This window comes from Petromyzon marinus, chromosome 19 (assembly GCF_048934315.1).
Source record: "Petromyzon marinus isolate PM22_M1 ecotype Great Lakes invasive population chromosome 19, UKy_Petmar_22M1.pri1.0, whole genome shotgun sequence".
NCBI classification, from domain to species: Eukaryota; Metazoa; Chordata; class Hyperoartia; order Petromyzontiformes; family Petromyzontidae; genus Petromyzon; species Petromyzon marinus.
In genome coordinates this window covers 6,832,766-6,849,831 of record NC_133685.1, presented here as the reverse complement: position 1 = coordinate 6,849,831, position 17,066 = coordinate 6,832,766, and the positions used below count along the sequence as shown (strand labels likewise).

The window sequence follows — 17,066 nt, the reverse complement described above, 5'->3', positions numbered from 1 at the left end:
TCCGTGTTTTGACTCCTCGTGCCCTCGACAGATTTGACTCGTGCCCAAAATCAACGGTCAATGTTGACCTTTTTTAGCAAGTCTCAGTCGACTGAATACAGATTCGAATGGCGTCAAAAACTTAGCCACAGGGTGAACTAAAGACTGATTAAAACAGATTCGCTGATTAAAATTTGAATGTTAGACTTTTTATGAGGACCGGTGTGTTATGCTGCACCAGTGTACCGCCAATGCACCCATTTGCAATGATTTTTGCGCACGAACGTCGCCTCAACTCACGTGACCGCACAGGCCCCTTAGCAGCCTGTGCACAACTCGCCGTTATGTTGGACACACAAAGACATTGGGACCACCAAAGTTATGCAACCCCAGGAAGCACCGACAAGTGAGATATCTGGTCCGGGGCCCATGGACGCTATGGGATGGGGTCGAGGTAGGAAATGGTTGTTCTGTCCCCCAGTAGGGCGTGGGGATGACGCTGTCCCACTCGAGGCCCATCCCAAACTAAAACTCAAATTTTTTATTAAAATTAATCCAAATTTGTTTTTTTACCAGGTAAGGCCCACGAAGCCATATAGCTCTTTTTCAGAAGCGACCTGGCCACAAATGGCTTATCACGTGGACGTGTATAGCAGGCAAACACTCTGAACGCACGATGTTTCTAAATGTGGAGGGAAAAATCGGAGAAAAATCCACACGACCACGGGGAGAACATGCAAATTCCCAATATACAGGCGTCAGGGTCTATATTGAACCCACGACCTCTTGTACACCAGGCGATGTAGTTAACATCTCCCCGTCGTGCCCCCCCCCCCCCCCATCCTGGCAAGAGCCACAGCTGACCTACCCGCACCTTGCGGTGAGCTGTGCCGAGATGTACATCAGCTGCCAATCACTCTATGGCGGAGAGACGTGGCCACGCGGTAGTTCGTTCGCCGCCTGGTTTCAGAGGTGCACTGTTTCGAATCCGGTGGCCGCCCTGATCAATACCGCGGTGTGTTAACAGACACAATTATGATACCATGCACTGGCTGCTTCACTCAGCGGACGTTATCCTCTGGCATCATTGACAAGAGTAGGCCATTCTGTGCCGGTGTCATGGTCCAAATTTGCCAAATTGAAATAAAATTGTGACCAAAGTACTCCATTGCCATTATGCATAGCGATCATCGCAAATAACTCATCCTGGTCTCTTGACTTCCCACCTGGTTAAACTAAATTAACGTCTACTACTGTAGCGAGACAACAACAGTGGCAATGTGTCTAAGGGGCCGAATCCAGTGGCCTTCTTAGCCTCTTTGTAAATTATGCTTTTGAAATTAGCGTCTTAATAATCTCAAAACATTTTCTTCATCAGCTGCGCTCTGTCCACCGTTGGATGAATGCCTTTGCCAAAAAGCCATCGTCGCCATCTCTCACGGCCACGCGATTCAACCAACAAATCCATCCCTCGCACCCGCACGGCGGATTGGACTCTCGGGCGTGTTGCCTCCTTTGGTCGCCACTCCATCTTTAGGCTTGACCACCTTTAAGCCAATCACATACCCGTATTCTTATACAGGGAAGTTGAGTTTTCAGGTCCAAACGGCGTACAGACGTTTCAATACGGGCACATTTTTGTTTATATTTGTTTGTGTTTTTCCCTTGTGATGGGACTTTGTAGGATGAACGTTGAGATCTTATAAGGGGCAAGAGGTGATCAATAAGGTCTGAATTGGTCTGTAACAAGGTATGCACTGATAGGGGGTTGACAGTAATGCAATCATCATCCCTCCTTTAACGGGCACGTCAGAAACGTTGCCAGCTCGGAACGACCCGTGGCATCGCCACGCGAATGCAAACCTGAAACGGACTCACGGTTTGTCAAAGACGCCCTGACCTCTGGCGCACACCGCCACCACTTCCAACGAACCGCGCACATGCCTCTTAAGCAGCTTTGCGTGTGAGTCAATCCGATTCTCGCTGCACGTGGATTTGACACGTCGTGCGCAAATGAGGATTACATTGCGAATCGCCAACAAAACCCATTCTGTAAATTTCACCCGGCTACCTGATAAACGTTGTAGGTATAACCACGATGCCAACGTTGGGGCAACGTTGGAAGAGCCACGTGCCAACATTCGCCCAACGTCAGGATAACCACGTGCCAACGTTGGGGCAACGTCGCATGTTTACTAAACCAAAATCAAAAACAAACCTCGGCGTTTTATCAGGATTACCCCCCCACCCACCCCCAACCACCGCAACCACCCACAACTCCCCACAGTGGCTCACGAAGCGCGAGGGTGTGGCAGCGGTGGTGCGAGGCGGCCTGGGAGGGCGCACGGCGACCCCGCAGCCCACGGGACGCCTCGCACCACCGCCACCACCACCACCACCGCCACCACCACCACCACCGCCACCACCACCGCCACCACCACCACCGCCGCCACCCACTCGCGCTTGGCGCCGCACGGCCACTGCCTGGGGGGGGGGTCGCGAGGGTCACCGCGCAGCAGCAGCAGAAGCGGCCCACTCCGGACCCCCAACCCCCTCCCCCCAGAAGGCCGGCCCGGGGGCTCCAACCCCGACCCTAATCCGTGCCCTCCCCCCGCACCCTCAGCCTGCCCCCCACCACCCACACCACACGCGCTAATTGGCAATCAGCGCCACGAAGCCGCCGTGGCCGCCGCGACTCAACGAGATGCGGCGGCCACGGCGGCTGCTGCGTCTCGCGTGGAGAGCGCAGCTCCCCCTCCTCCCCCTCCTCCCCCTCCTCCTGCTGCTGCTGCTCGCCGGTCGCCTACACGGAGACACGCGTGAGTGTGAGTACACGCGTGAGTGTGAGTACTCGCGTGAGTAGACGCGTGAGTACACTTGCGTGGATGTGTGAGTACACGCGTGAGTGGACGCGTGAGTCTAAACACACGAGTGTGAGTGAGTCTGAGTACAGGCGCGTGCGTCCTCGAGACTCGCCGGGACACCACGCCACGTGGGCACCGGGGATGAGTTCCCACGCCTTGTGAGACGCGGCGCATCTAAACCATCGACTAAGCTCATTTTTATTCAACAAAGGTAAGGCCCCCACCGAGCGATGCAGCTCTCTGGCTGTCACAAATGATAGCTCGACCAAGTGGCTCATCGTCATCACGTGCACATTTATAGCAGTTGCCAAATACTCTAAACGCGTGGTGATGTTTAGTCTAAAATGTGGAGGGGAACATCCGGAGGACCGAGGAGTGAAAATCCGCGTGACCGCGGGGAGAGAGACAGGTGTGTAACCAGTGTGGTTGTGTTACTGATAAAGCGGTGCACTACGATATAAGTAGTCGTTGTTAAACCTTGTGAATGTTGCTGGGTCACGGTTGGCTTATGATACACGCGTGGTTCATTCGGCCGCGCTCTTCGTTAATCTCTTAGAATGGGCAGGCGCGTGATTCAATCGCCAGAGTCACGTAGCCACTGGACGAGATGTATTTCCTAAGCATTTTGAAGAAAGGGATACCTGTATCGGGGGGGATCGTGACGCCGGCAGAGGGTCCGTTGGCGTACCTGTGTGCTGTGAGCCGGACGAATAAACCGATGCCATATTGGACCCTCGTCAACCTCGCGGAAAGTCCTTGGGTGTACGTGGCCGGTGTTGGGAGCGAGAGCGAGAGTTGTGTCACGGTTGACAAGAAGGAGGATCACTCAGCGGAACAAGGAAAATAACGCAGAGTGCTACCAAAACGTATCTTTCATCATTAATTGATGACCGCCCTGCGTCCTCGATAACGATCACGGCCAGGAAAGATCGAGGCACAGGGGGCACGGCTCACACAGACAAACTCCAAACATGATCAGGATGGAACCCACGACCTCCTGCATACCAGGCGAGGTAGTTAACATCTCTTAGCCACCGTGATGATGAGAGAGAGAGAGACACGCAAACTCCAAATATACAGCAGGCGTCAGGCAGGCGTCAGGGTCGGGATCGAACCCACGACCTCCTGCATACCCGGCGAGGTAGTTAACATCTCCTATCCATCATTAGACCTCCTTTGCCAGTACCAAAATATGAGAATAGGGTTTTTCCCCTTTTTTCTGGCAACAAAACTGAAACTTTTTTACGAGGATTCATGTCTGCATTAACCACAATACCTGCAGTCAAAATGCAAACAAAATACATACTATGATAATATATGCATTGTCCTTGAAACTGATTGGTCCACACCAAGGGACGGCTTTCTTTTGAGCCTCGACCCAATTGATGCTCGAGCACCAATTGGGCCGAGGCTCAAAAGAAAGTTTCAAGGACAATGCATATATTATCATAGTATGTTTTTTGTTTGCATTTTGACTGCAGGTATTGTGGTTAATGCAGACATGAATCCTTGTAAAAAGGTTTCAGTTTTGTTGCCAGAAAAAAGGGGAAAAACCCTATTCTTATATCTCCTAGCCACTGTGATGATGATGATGACAGAGAGACACCGCAAACTCCAAATGTAAAGCAGGCAGGCGTCAGGGTCGGGATCGAACCCAAGACCTCCTGCATATCAGGCGAGTTCATTCACATCCCTCCACCGTGGCCCTCCACCGTGGCGCTCCACAGTGGACGCGTGAAGTCTCATGAGCCCGTGTGCGATCATCACCCTTCTTACTTGGACACGCAGGAGTATGTGTCAAGCCACATTTCACCAATCTGTCATTGCCTTGAAAGTGACACTCCATTTATATTCATCAGCTGGGCGAGTTTTGAGTGATGATCGTGGTTGCTTCATTTGTGTAATTTCCCCAACGCGTTATTTCGCCGGGGAAGGTGACGGCGAAAATCATTGACAACCATCCGTGAATGCTGTCTGGGTTGTGTTTCCATTGGCCCGATGTGCGCTTCTCAAACTCGGTTCACCGAGACCTTCAATTGACAACGCGGCCAAGCGGGTGATGCCCCCACCAAGCGTGTGACTTGGCCAAGCGGGTATCGCGTGTTTTTCCACGTCCGTTGGCAGAGGTTCGGACCTTAGAGCCCCACAGCCGCCCTGATTAATACTCGAGGGGGGGGGGGGCTGGGGTTCGCGTGTGTGTCTGTATGAACCAAGCACACAATAACGTCGCGCCGTCCCGCTCCACACAGCGAACGTTGCGAGATCCCGTGACGTTGTGGGAGTCACGCCACGCGTGCCGGCGTCGTGGTGCCAATGCGCCCGCGTCTTCTTGTAAACATCGCCCACAATGCCCCTCTTGAGCATCCGAGTGCAAGACTAAGGGGCAGGGAGGACGCTTACCACCAAACATGGAACCCCTTCACTACCTCTCCTCCAGTGGGAATTTGATTCTTAAGAGCATTCATGAGGGCAGTGGTTCTCAACCTGGGGGTGCACGCACCACCTGGGGGGTGCGAGATGCCCTTTCTGGGGGTGCGAGACACGGCCAGATTTGTTTTTTTACAAGGTAAATAATCGAAAACACAAATTAAGCACGGGCACGTAAGTAGAGTGCAACGACTGTGTTTCATCAAACCGTGCGTGTTTATTAACACGCATTTTGTTTTACGAATGAGAAGCAAAGGGGTGCAAGGCTGCTGTAAAATTTAAGAACCACTGCGTCAGGGCGTTTCGGCACTGCCCCTTCCAACTCCCCTCCCTTTTTACCCCTTCTCCTACAGGGGTATAAGAGCTTAGTCAGGAAGACACCAGGGGTTATGGAGTTTACTGAAACAGTCAATCGAAACATGCGGCGGAGACGGGTTTACATTGCACTGTAATCCGTACTGTGTCTGTGCTGGTGTCAACCCCCGTTCATATCCTCTGTGTTGTGTATCTGATGTCGTTCTGTTAATAAAATACCTAAGGACAAAATAAAATCGCCCACCCAATCGCTGAGCTCGTAAAAGAAGCCCCTGAGGCCATCCTTGCAGGATGATCCCGCACGCAATCTCGAGCTGCGAAAGGGGGGCACAATTGCCCCCCACTCGGGGTGGTTGCCACTATTTGCAACAGTTGCCGCAATTCGTCCCACTTCGCCGTCGTGACCGACGACGCAGTGGGACGGTTTGAAGTTGAGATGTTGACGCAAGGCGCTTTCAATGCGTGGAGATATTCGAGCGCAAATATGGATGCAAATCCGTAACTCGGCATCCTTTCGGCGTGCAGTTTCACTAACGTGCACAGGACCTTTTGTCAAACCGCTGCTGGATGATGGGGCATACCCATGCCGTGCCTGTTGGTGGCTGTTATTGTATGTATATGTATGTTGAACTTGTTTCGCACCGTACGTAGCCAACCGTGCTAATCAGGTGCGGGGGAAGGACGACAAACTAAACACACAAAACATCATACTCAGCCACATGGAGTATCACCTTTAATAACAGAGACCATAAATGTTATGAGCAGGCTCTCACGACCAATGTAATGATGCATTTTTGATTTTGGCTCAGATTGTGTAGATATGTCAGTTAATGAAAAAAATGTAACTTGCAACCGGTCAACATTTTGCTTGCCTTTCAACATGTCTGTTTGCTGAAAAACAAAATCAACTGGCATATTTGGCCACAAGTCATCACTTAGTGGATTGTGCTTCGACCTGATAATAAAACCAAGTCTTCCCATAATGCAATGTGCCAATATCATTTTATAATTTTACTTCTAATACCAACGAGTTTATTCAGGAGGAATACTTTCTGTTTATTGAGGGGTGTGTTTTTTTACTCAAGGGCTACTAAAAGTGTAACTATTAAAAGGCCAGTTTAAAAACTGTTCATCAGGAAACATTTAAAAATGTCATTTTCAATGTAATGATGCATTAGTGCAGATGCCAACTCTTATTCTCATGCATGGCAGGAGTATTTATGAGACAAATACAAAAACACACAATGGCTGACTTTCTCATTAAAGTGACACTGACTTTACCCATTCCAGAGGGAAGATAGGTTGAGTCAACCCCAACCAGGAGTTTAATTCACAACCTTCCGATTGTGAGCCACTTGCTCAACTTCTGAGCGACCTGCGGCTGGATCAGAAACCAGCGTAAGCATTTTATTTTCAATGGCAATAAATCTGAAACGGTTTTAACTCTCCTGTCGGTAATCTCGCACATTCCCAGACGCAGTGGCGGTACGCAACCTCGGCGCGGAAGGACGCGCGGAGGTCAGAGCCCCCTCGGCAGCATACGACACAGTCCAGGTCGAATCAACCCAGAGACGTGCCGAAGTTGGGGAGACGACACGGAGCCCGGCACGGGTCCAGCGTGAGATCACTGCCTGGGATGGTAGCCTGGCCGGAGAGGAGTCCATCCGGACTCCCCGTCCCTCCGAACTCGGACCTGGTGAAGCGCGTGCGCCGGACCGCGGCGCTCGTGGAGAAGGGAGCATGACGCTCACGTCCGCGCCGCCGTCGCAGAGACTCGGCCCCCCCGCGTACGACGGAAGAACGCTCACGGGGGCGCAGCTGCCTTCGACGGTGGCGGCGGCCGTGGGAGGCGATGCGGCGGGCACGGCGGCGGAGGACAGCAGCCGGGCGAGCGGCGCCTACTGGGGTGGTGAATCTCCAGCGAGCGGCGTCCCACGCGTCGCCACGGCCCTTGCCTGGGGCGGCGACGCCGACGCGGCGGCGGCGACGGCCCTCGATCCCTCGCTCTACAACGTCACGCGGACGCAAGCCGCGGCCGACCGTCCGTCCGTCGACGTGCGCACCCAGCGCACCGAGATGCAGCTCTTCGCGTCCTCCCCGAGATACCTGCACCACCAGATCAACGAGTTGCTCGGTGAACTCAGGCGCAGGGGCTCCGCGTCTGGGACGGCGAGGACCCCCCTCCTCCTGCCGCCCCCGCCGCCGCCTCTCCCGCCTCCCCCACCGCCTCTCCCGCTTCCCACGGCCGTTCCCCCGGTGACCTGCGGCCCGGGATATACGCACAGGCGTGGGGGCTGCGTGTCCCTTTGCCAGAGCGTGCCCGCCTTCTGCTACAACGGGGGCACGTGCCACCTCATCGAGGGAATCGGAGCGTTCTGCAGGTGTGAGCACACGACCTCCGCGGCACCCCTCGAGATTTACATCGCGGGCGGACGCATTTGAACATCTTTAGGGGGCTTCGGGATGGACTGCGCCGTGAAATCCACCAACAGCTCTTAAGTACGATTCCCTGGCCGCTCTATTGACTGGCGCCAAATGTTACACTTCAGATGAAGTACCGTACAGGCATCCCTCCGATATATGGAACGGATACGTTCCTGAAAAGTTCGTAAAGTTAATTTACGTATATCGATTCTTGTGTTCCTATTAACTTCCATTATAGAATAGGAGATGCAATCCTTCAGAAAAGATGTTGGCCCCAAGAGGGTAATAAAATCACACTTTACAGTGAGGGGAAAAAGTATTTGATCCCCTGCTGATTTTGTACGTTTGCCCACTGACAAAGAAATAATCAGTCTATAATTTTAATGGTAGGTTTGTTTGAACCGTGAGAGACAGAATAACAACAAAAAACTCCAGAAAAACGCATGTCCAAAATGTTATAAAATGATTTGCATTTTAATGAGGGAAATAAGTATTTGACCCCTCCTTTGTGTGTTTTGGGTCATTGTCATGCTGTAATACGCATCCACGACCCATTTTCAATGCCCTGGCTGAGGGAAGGAGGTTCTGACCCAAGATCTGACGGTACATGGCCCCGTCCATCGTCCCTTTGATGCGGTGAAGTTGTCCTGTCCCCTTAGCAGAAAAACACCCCCAAAGCATAATGTTTCCACCTCCATGTTTGACGGTGGGGATGGTGTTCTTGGGATCATAGGCAGCATTCCTCCTCCTCCAAACACGGCGAGTTTAGTTGATGCCAAAGAGCTCCATTTTGGTCTCATCTGACCACAACACTTTCACCCAGTTGTCCTCTGAATCATTCAGATGTTCATTGGCAAACTTCAGACGGGCATGTATATGTGCTTTTTTGAGCAGGGGGACCTTGTGGGCGCTGCAGGATTTCAGTCCTTCACGGTGTAGTGTGTTACCAATTGTTTTCTTGGTGACTATGGTCCCAGCTGCCTTGGGATCATTGACAAGATCCTGCCGTGTAGTTCTGGGCTGATTCCTCACCGTTCTCATGATCATTGCAACTCCACGAAGTGAGAACTTGCATGGAGCCCCAGGCTGAGGGAGATTGACAGTTCTTTTGTGTTTCTTCCATTTGCGAATAATCGCACCAACTGTTATCACCTTCTCACCGAGCTGCTTGGCAATGGCCTTGCAGCCCATTCCCTTTAAGAGTGTGCTCCTAAACTCAGCTCGTTATCTGTATAAAAGACACCTGGGAGCCAGAAATCTTTCTGATTGAGAGGGGGTCAAATACTTATTTCCCTCATTAAAATGCAAATCAATTTATAACATTTTTGACATGCGTTTTTCTGGATTTTGTTGTTGTTATTCTGTCTCTCACTGTTCAAATAAACCTACCATTAAAATTATAGACTCATCATTTCTTTGTCAGTGGCCAAACGTACAAAATCAGCAGGGGATCAAATACTTTTTTCCTTTCCCATCAGTTTGTATTCTGATTCTGTTCCAATGATGTACGTCATCGGAACGTAATCGGAAATAAACGGCCATACGAGAGAGCGTATGGCACAGTTTGGAGCCAGCTATCGTAGAGTGCGGTGGTCGTGTCGCTAGTTTTCTGCGGTGAGTACAATATCTTTAAAAACAGCGGCGCTACTACACCTCTTTAAATAAAATTAACGCTGAACTGCCTGCGCATTCCGAGATTCAGCGGTGAATGGGACTCACTCTGCAACTTGCAGACGTCTCGGAACGGGAAAGGGTTAAGAATGCAGAAAACCATTTTTAAACACATTTAATGGAAAATCGATAATCTTATGATACAAAATATAATACTCAACGTAAGTCGTGGGACACCAGTAAAGAATGAATAGTGTCCCAGACACAAATGTCAATGTGGCATACTTTTTTCTCCCCCCAAAATGAATAATTTAAGAGATTCCAAACTCCGTAAATGTGATTTCACGTAACACATATTGAATTAACTCCAAAATGTATGAGTTACGTTCTAGCCTAATTCCGTATATTTCGTTGCCGTAGAACGAAGGATGACCGTACAGGCAGTAAATTGTGCAGAACTGTGGTGCAAATGCAGTTATACTGTGTACGGCATGTACGTTGAACTTCTTTCGCACCGTACGTAGCCAACCGTGCTAATGGGAGGTGCGGGGAGTAAAGGAACAACAAACTGAACACGCAAAAAGCACCGTTACTTTACGTCATTTCCTCTTGCGGCAGGACATTGCTTAAGTTGTATTTCCAAAATGAATGAAATTTTCTTGGTTCTTTCGGTAAAGTCACGAAGAATGGAAATAAAATTATGTTTTATTTTTTAGCCGGAGTGGGATAATTCAGATGTAAATAGCACAGAGTGTGGAAATATCATGGCCAAACATTATGTTTTATTTTTATTATTTTATTTCCATTCTACGTGACTTTACCGACAGAACCAAGAAGATGAATCCCTGCAGTCACGAAATCTTTAAATCGAAACACAAGTTACATTATTTGGGAGGTGTGTGAATTAATAATCATAACCATTACGAGATCAAATGTCACGAGACTCATTCAAATTATTATGATGAACGGCATTCCTATTTACCTTTAACACGAGTAACCACATTTTATTGACAGGTTCAAGAGTTCAACAAAGCAGAATGCCACAAATGTCTTAAAACTCTGCACGACGTTCACATCGAAATGCACTGGGAATGGCCTTTGAAGAACCGGTTTGTTCAATCATGAAGGGAAAAAATTATGCCAGATTTGTGTTCTGGCCAGGTGCTGGTGAAATAGTATTGATCCCCCCACACAAAAACTGAATCAGTGGGGAAGCCGCCTCCATTCTATTAGCCGGCGTGGGATAATTCAGCACAGAGTGTGGAAATATCATGGCCAAGTCTGGACATTTTAACAATTCATTTCTGACCAATTTTCCACAAGAATCACCACAAATTCACACCAGGCCAGTAACGTGATACATTCGGATGCAATTCTGCGAACGGGAATGAGATGAGGGCAATGCGGCACTGTTGTTGCTGGGTGCCAAAGTGCTTGCCACAAATGAACCACAATATCCTGCTCATCTCGAGCATAAACCATCATCACGCAAACTCCGGTCATCCTCGCAGCGGCGGATTTTTGGCTCACCAACGAACAAAGACGGCGGTGGTCACCGTTTTCAGATGCGCTTCTGCGGCCGTCTGGAATTCTCTTCCGATATTAGGAAGCCACTGGAGCTATGCACTTTTAAATCGAGATTGACAACTATTTGTCTTTAGAACTGGTTATTGTATTTAGTTTGTTGTCCTTGCCCCGCACCTCTGATGAGCACAGTTGACTACGTACGGTGCAAAAGAAGTTCAACGTACATAGTGGAGAGGTGGAAGTAGCGTGTAGGACAGAAGTGGCGTGTGCTGTACGATGGTCGTGTGCTGTGTTTGCTGTGTGCAGCTGGAGCCTGCAGCAGCTCACATGCGGTGTGGTCGTGCTTGCTGGGTGGTGTGTGGGCGGTGTGTCACACTTTATCCGGGGCGGTAGTGGTTGCACACGTGGCATGTAATCCAGCACTTGTAGAGGCGAGGGTTGGTGGATCACGCACATGTAAAGTAAAATAATAAAAATGCCTTCCCGCCAAGAGAAGTACAGCAAAAATGTCGACCACCTCTTGTCTGTATGGGATATAGTGTTGCCCCCTCACACGCGTGTGGGTTTCTCCTGCTTCTCTGGTTTTCTCCCACGTGCAAACACTCATTAATTGGCTGATGACACCTTCATATATAGAAGACAGCAGAGCTTGGGCACTTGTTGGCGCCGGCTCATTGTTAGGCTGCTCCCTTGCTGCTTGTCTGTGTTTCCTCGCGCCTCTTGAGTCGAACTCTCTCTCTCTCTCAAGAGTGAGCGAATACTGTGCAGGGTGTCACAAGTTGAAATTATGACTGCGTGGTGTGGTGTTTATTGTTTGGTGTGTTGTCTTTGCCATGTGGACATGTATGGTGGTATATTAGGCTTGCTGTCTGGTGGTGTGTGGAGAGACTTGCAGAACCCCCACAGTGGTTTCAGACCAGGGCAGTCCTGCACGGATGCCATATTCTCTGTGCGTCTCCTACAGCAGAGGTGTAAGGAATTTCAACAGGACCTACATCTCTGCTTCATTGACCTGGTCAAGGCATATGAAACCATAAATATGCCACGGCTCTGGGTTATTATTTGTGCTCTCTGCTCACAATCATTTGGGACCTTCACGATGGTGGGCAGGCCCGGGTAAAGCTGCGTTGCCGGGAGTCAGAGCCATTCCCTGTTCACCTTTGGGTGTGACAGGGATGTCCTCTGACCCCAACACTATTTAACTTCTTCTTTGACCACGTAGTTCGATAATATTTCCATGGCTGTACCAGAGGAATTTCCATCTGGGACAGATACAATGTGAAACTAATCGATGTATGGGGTGCTGTCAAGGAATGGTTCCAGATTGGTCAACCATGCTATGCATCCTGATGATTTGCTCATTGCTGCTCACTTTGAGGAGCTGAAGATGACTCCCACAAAAACAAAGCACCTGCCTAGGGCAGGTCTGGAGAGAGTGGAGACGTCTCCACACCTGCACAGCGTGCCTATTCCCAGCTCCAGTTTCGGCAGATATCTCACTCTGAATCAGTCGAGTGGCATTGTCTTTTCATCAGCTGCTGTGTAATACTGTGTAGACGCTACCTGACTTGTTACTCCATACGAATCTTCGGGTATTCTAAGCGAAACGTTTGTGTACCATTTTCAAAAGTTCAGGCTGGCCTGCCTATGATCCATCCTGGGTTTAATCATACTTGATTGAGGAGCTCACATATCCTTGAAAGATCTGGACACAGTCCCATCGGTGAGCTCCTCCAACAGGTAAGACTACGTTGGCTGGGTAATGTTGGCGCCCACATACCCAGCCAACGCTGAGTGGACTTGCCAATGACTGGTACCAGTGGTGTCAAGATGGGCCTGTATGGAGGATGACCGTGAAGGACACTCCTGGGCAGTAGGAGGCAGTTGTTCTCCAACAATAGCGAAGGGCAGACGAGCGAGGCTCACAATAACAAGCGGAGCGCCAGTCAGGTAAAAAAAAATCAGTGAGTTGGCACAGGTGGTGCTTTTGTCATTCATCTCGGTTAGTCGACCCATGGCACCTGAGCATGTCCCTTGACCTCCTGCCAGTAGCGAGCCTCCGACACTTCGCGTGGGCCCCAATGCGCACCAAGCCTGGCACGAGCGCCGCGGCCAACCGCTTGGCGGCGATCGGCGGCCGACGTTCGCTGTGCGGTGCCTCCGTGTTTTTTTCGCACGGCCTCGCAGGTGCAGGCTGCAGGAGCACGTGTGGTACAGGGGGCTGCGCTGCGAGGGGGCCGCGCCGCACACCGCGGTGCTGGGCGGGGCGCTGGGAGCCGGTGGAGGCGCCCTCGCGCTGGGGCTGCTGCTCGTCGTGTGCCTCGCCAAGCGGGCGCGGAGAGTCCACGAGCACAACGAGCGCCTGCGGGGAGGCCGGCTCAGGTGAGCACCCACACTCACACCGGGGCTCCCTTACCTCACCGGTGCCCTCACCTCACCGGTGCCCTCACCTCACTGGCACCGTCACCCCACCAGCTTTCACCAAACTCACCCCACCAGCGCTTCCGACTCGCCGGTGCCCTCACCCCACCAGCTCTCCCACCTCACCAGCGCCCTCACCTAAAAGGTGTGTGCAAAGAACACTCCACTTTTTATTCATCGTGCTTGATTTGGTTCTATACTCAGCGCAAGTTCGTGAAGGACTGGTTCAGCTATCGTTCGCCAGTGATTTTAGCCGTGCGTGGGAAATTGAGCTCGGGTCACCAGGTGTATAGCGCTAACCACTGCGCTACTGCTCCACCGTTATGTCATCATAATAATAATACTAAAGGTTAATAATATTGAGCCGAGGAAGAACCCCTATTGGACGCTGGGCAATTTTAGGTGCGAGCCTGCCTTGCTAAAATATGTATTTGTGTTGAAAAGAGAAGCGCACAATCTTCATCGGTGGCAAATTAAAGACACGAGCCAGGGCCGTGCGATTGTGGCCATGCAACTCAAACTGTGGACCACGCAGTCAAGCACCTGCAAGTCCCGCGCTCCTTCAACGGAGGAGGAATCGCTAACTCCTTCCACCGAAGCCCTCTCGTCGTGGCGAACGGACCGCGGGCGTTGGCATTTAGCTCCCCCGAGCGTATTGCTGCCGCCAGCGTGTGCGAGAAACGGAACGGAGTTGAAACGAGAGATGCCTCGCGCGCGTGCGGGAGTTGCGCACCGCCGCGTGCAACAAGCGTCCAGCCGCACGAGCGCCGCTCGCAGGGCCGCTGACGCCGGGGCTGTCGCAACAGCCGTGGCTGGGGGTGCTCGCGCAGGCAGGAGCCGTTTTGCCAGCACTGCGGAGGCAGCGAGGGTTGTTGGATCGCGCAAATGTCGACGGATTGCCTTCCCGTGGGAGTCGAGGAGGAGGAGGAGCCCGTACCCTGGCTCGCCGGGAGAAGCGGTAACGTCAGCGACGTGGGCTCCCACCTCTTCTGTGTGTATGGACTCGAGTGTTTTCCCCCCCGCGCACGCATGGGATTTCTGCTCGTGCTACGGTTTCCTCTCACACGTAAACGCTCAGTGATTGGTCGGCGACACCTTCATATAGAGGACCGCAGAGCTTGGGGTGGTGGAGGGGGGGAGATTTGGCACCGACTCGCTGCCTGGCTGCTGCAACCATTCCCGCGTGTCTGTGGCCGGTTGTAAACTACATCGCTTGGTATACAGGAGGTCGTGGCTTCGATCCCGACCCTGACACCTGCTGTATATTTGGAGTTTGCGTGTCCTCCTCATGGTCGAGTGGATTTTTTTCTTTGGGTCCTCAGGTTTTTCACCTCCACATTTAGAATCAACGTCACGCGTTTATTCGAGTTGGTTGACCGCTGTAAATTTCCACGTGACGATAAGCCACTTCGTTGAGCGATCATTTGTGGCCAGGTCGTTCCTGCAAAAGAGCTACATTGCTCAGTAGGACTTAACCTGGTAAAAAAATATATATAGTTAATAGTAGCTGTGGTTCCTCCTCGTGCTTCCGAGTCGTCTTCTCGCTCTCTGTCTTTGAGAGTGAGGAGTGAGTACTGTGCGGTGGCAGCGGCTCTTTCCAACTTGACACTCTTCTTATGATTTAAAAAAAACCTGTGTCAAGGTCTGAGCCAGACTGTGCTAGAGGCCTGGCCAAGGTGGCCCCCACAGAGGTTTAAGTGGCACCCAGAGACGAAGGTTATCACCGAATAAGCAAAATAAAAAAAAATACGCAGAAATCTGATCGAGTGCACACGAGAGGCAATGACAAAAGGTGACGTTCACTCAAAAGTACCGTATGCCGATATATACGTTAATGTTATTACGTTCGTCATAAATTAACGCTTCTTTTCGGCTTACGTCTCGTTTTTACGGGGTTTGTTTTGTTTGTTTATTGTAACTCATATTTTTTGGTGTAAATAAAACCGCAGAGTAAATGCACGTCGTGTCATTTGTCCGTGCGTGCATTTTACACGGTTCCAGTCAGTTTTGCCTGCCCGCTGCATTCTGTTTACACCAAAGCCACGTGGTTAAAACCACGCTCCACCTCCCCGTGGGTCGTACACCGCTCCTCCTGGCCCTTCCCTCACCCTCCCCTCCACCCCTCATCACCTCGCAGCAGCAGCGCCTCACACGGTGTGCACAACAGTTTTTGGTTTGTAAATTACAGTGCACGGTTTTTTTTTTAATTGGGGGTGCCAGGGTGGCGAGATGTTAACTACCTCGCCTGGTATGCAGGAGGTTGTGGCTTTGATCCCGACCCTGATGCCTGCCGTATATTTGGAGTTTGTGTGTGTCTCTCTTTCTCTCTCTCCGTGGTCGCGTTGATTTTTCTCCGAGTTCTCCGGTTTTTCTCTCCACATTTAGAATCAACACGTGTTTAGAGCATTTGACCGCTATAAATTTCCACGTGATAAGCCACTTCGTTCAGCAATCGTTTTTGATGGCCAGGTCGCTTCTGAAAAAGAGCTACATAGCTCAGTGGGCCTTAGCTGGTAAAAAAATATATAGTAGTAATTACCTGTCTAGTTATTATTCTCCATATTTGTGCGTGAAAATATCTTAGTTGTGTTGGAAAGTGTTATTTTAGCAGGTTTTGGGTAAGAAACCCTTTTCTTAGGAACAGATCTTAGATAATATAATGGGACCCTATGGGACAATAGGTTTCGATATAATATTTCACTATACGTTCAGGTTTTTAAGAACACAACCCAAGCATATATTATACGCTTGTCTAACACACCGTGCTGTACGTATTCAGGTGCTGTCTTGACGGTTTCTTAATAATAAAGTGACATGAAATCAATATGGGGTCTGTTTCATTGCCTTCTGGGCCATTGTTTTTCAGAAGCATTAAGGTGGGCAAACTCTAGGCCGGTTATTCCATCCCTTTCAAATTAACTTGATTTGATTTGTTAGACGGATAGTTGCCTGGCTCTTTTGCAAGGGAGATTCGTGGTGCCTGAGCACAGAAACAACAGAAACGAGGACAAAACATCAATATTGCAGAGAACAGGGTCCTTGAGGAATGTTGCACAAAAAACGAGGTCATAAATGAAATACGTGAATAGTAAACTAAAAACAACTGTGATAATATAATACGAGAGCAATAGGCGCTAGAACAATCTAGGACCATGTGGAAGTAAGCGCTATACTTTAGTCTGACAGTGGCATAAACACACGCATGTCAAAAAAGAGATTGCAAACGTGTGGGAGCAAGAGGCGCCAAAAGATAGCAAGGTACAGGTGCTAGTGAGCTCTGAGTTTCGGCCCAATGGCAGAGATAAAGCCTGAAGAGGAAAGGAACCAAGTTCTAAATGAGCGTCAAGAGCAGGGGCGGAGCCACAGGGGGGGTTGGGGGGGGGGGCTAAGCCCCCCCCCCCTGACATTTTGGGAAAGTCAGTAATCGGGATAACCTGATATCCGGCTGCTGCAAAATGCTGCAGGCTGCCACCTTGTGCTGCCGGCTGCCACCTTGTG

General features: G+C 50.6%; 1 protein-coding gene across 1 annotated transcript; it reads left to right on the top strand.

The window, feature by feature from the left end:
* Nucleotides 1-2,635: 2,635 nt before the first annotated feature.
* On the top strand, nucleotides 2,636-16,392 carry LOC116943743 (uncharacterized). The gene is made up of 3 exons (XM_032956874.2): nucleotides 2,636-2,804; nucleotides 7,060-7,966; nucleotides 13,335-16,392. Exons 1-3 carry the CDS (start codon nucleotides 2,684-2,686, stop codon nucleotides 13,531-13,533), a joined length of 1,227 nt encoding a protein of 408 aa, XP_032812765.1. The 5' UTR covers nucleotides 2,636-2,683; the 3' UTR covers nucleotides 13,534-16,392.
* Nucleotides 16,393-17,066: the final 674 nt, after the last annotated feature.

Coding starts and splice junctions, on each gene's coding strand:
- LOC116943743 (XM_032956874.2), top strand. CDS start 2,684: ATGCGGCGGCCACGGCGGCTGCTGCGTCTCGCGTGGAGAGCGCAGCTC. Junction 2,805..7,059: donor ACACGGAGACACGCGTGAGT/GTGAGTACACGC, acceptor GCACATTCCCAG/ACGCAGTGGCGGTACGCAAC. Junction 7,967..13,334: donor GGAATCGGAGCGTTCTGCAG/GTGTGAGCACAC, acceptor ACGGCCTCGCAG/GTGCAGGCTGCAGGAGCACG.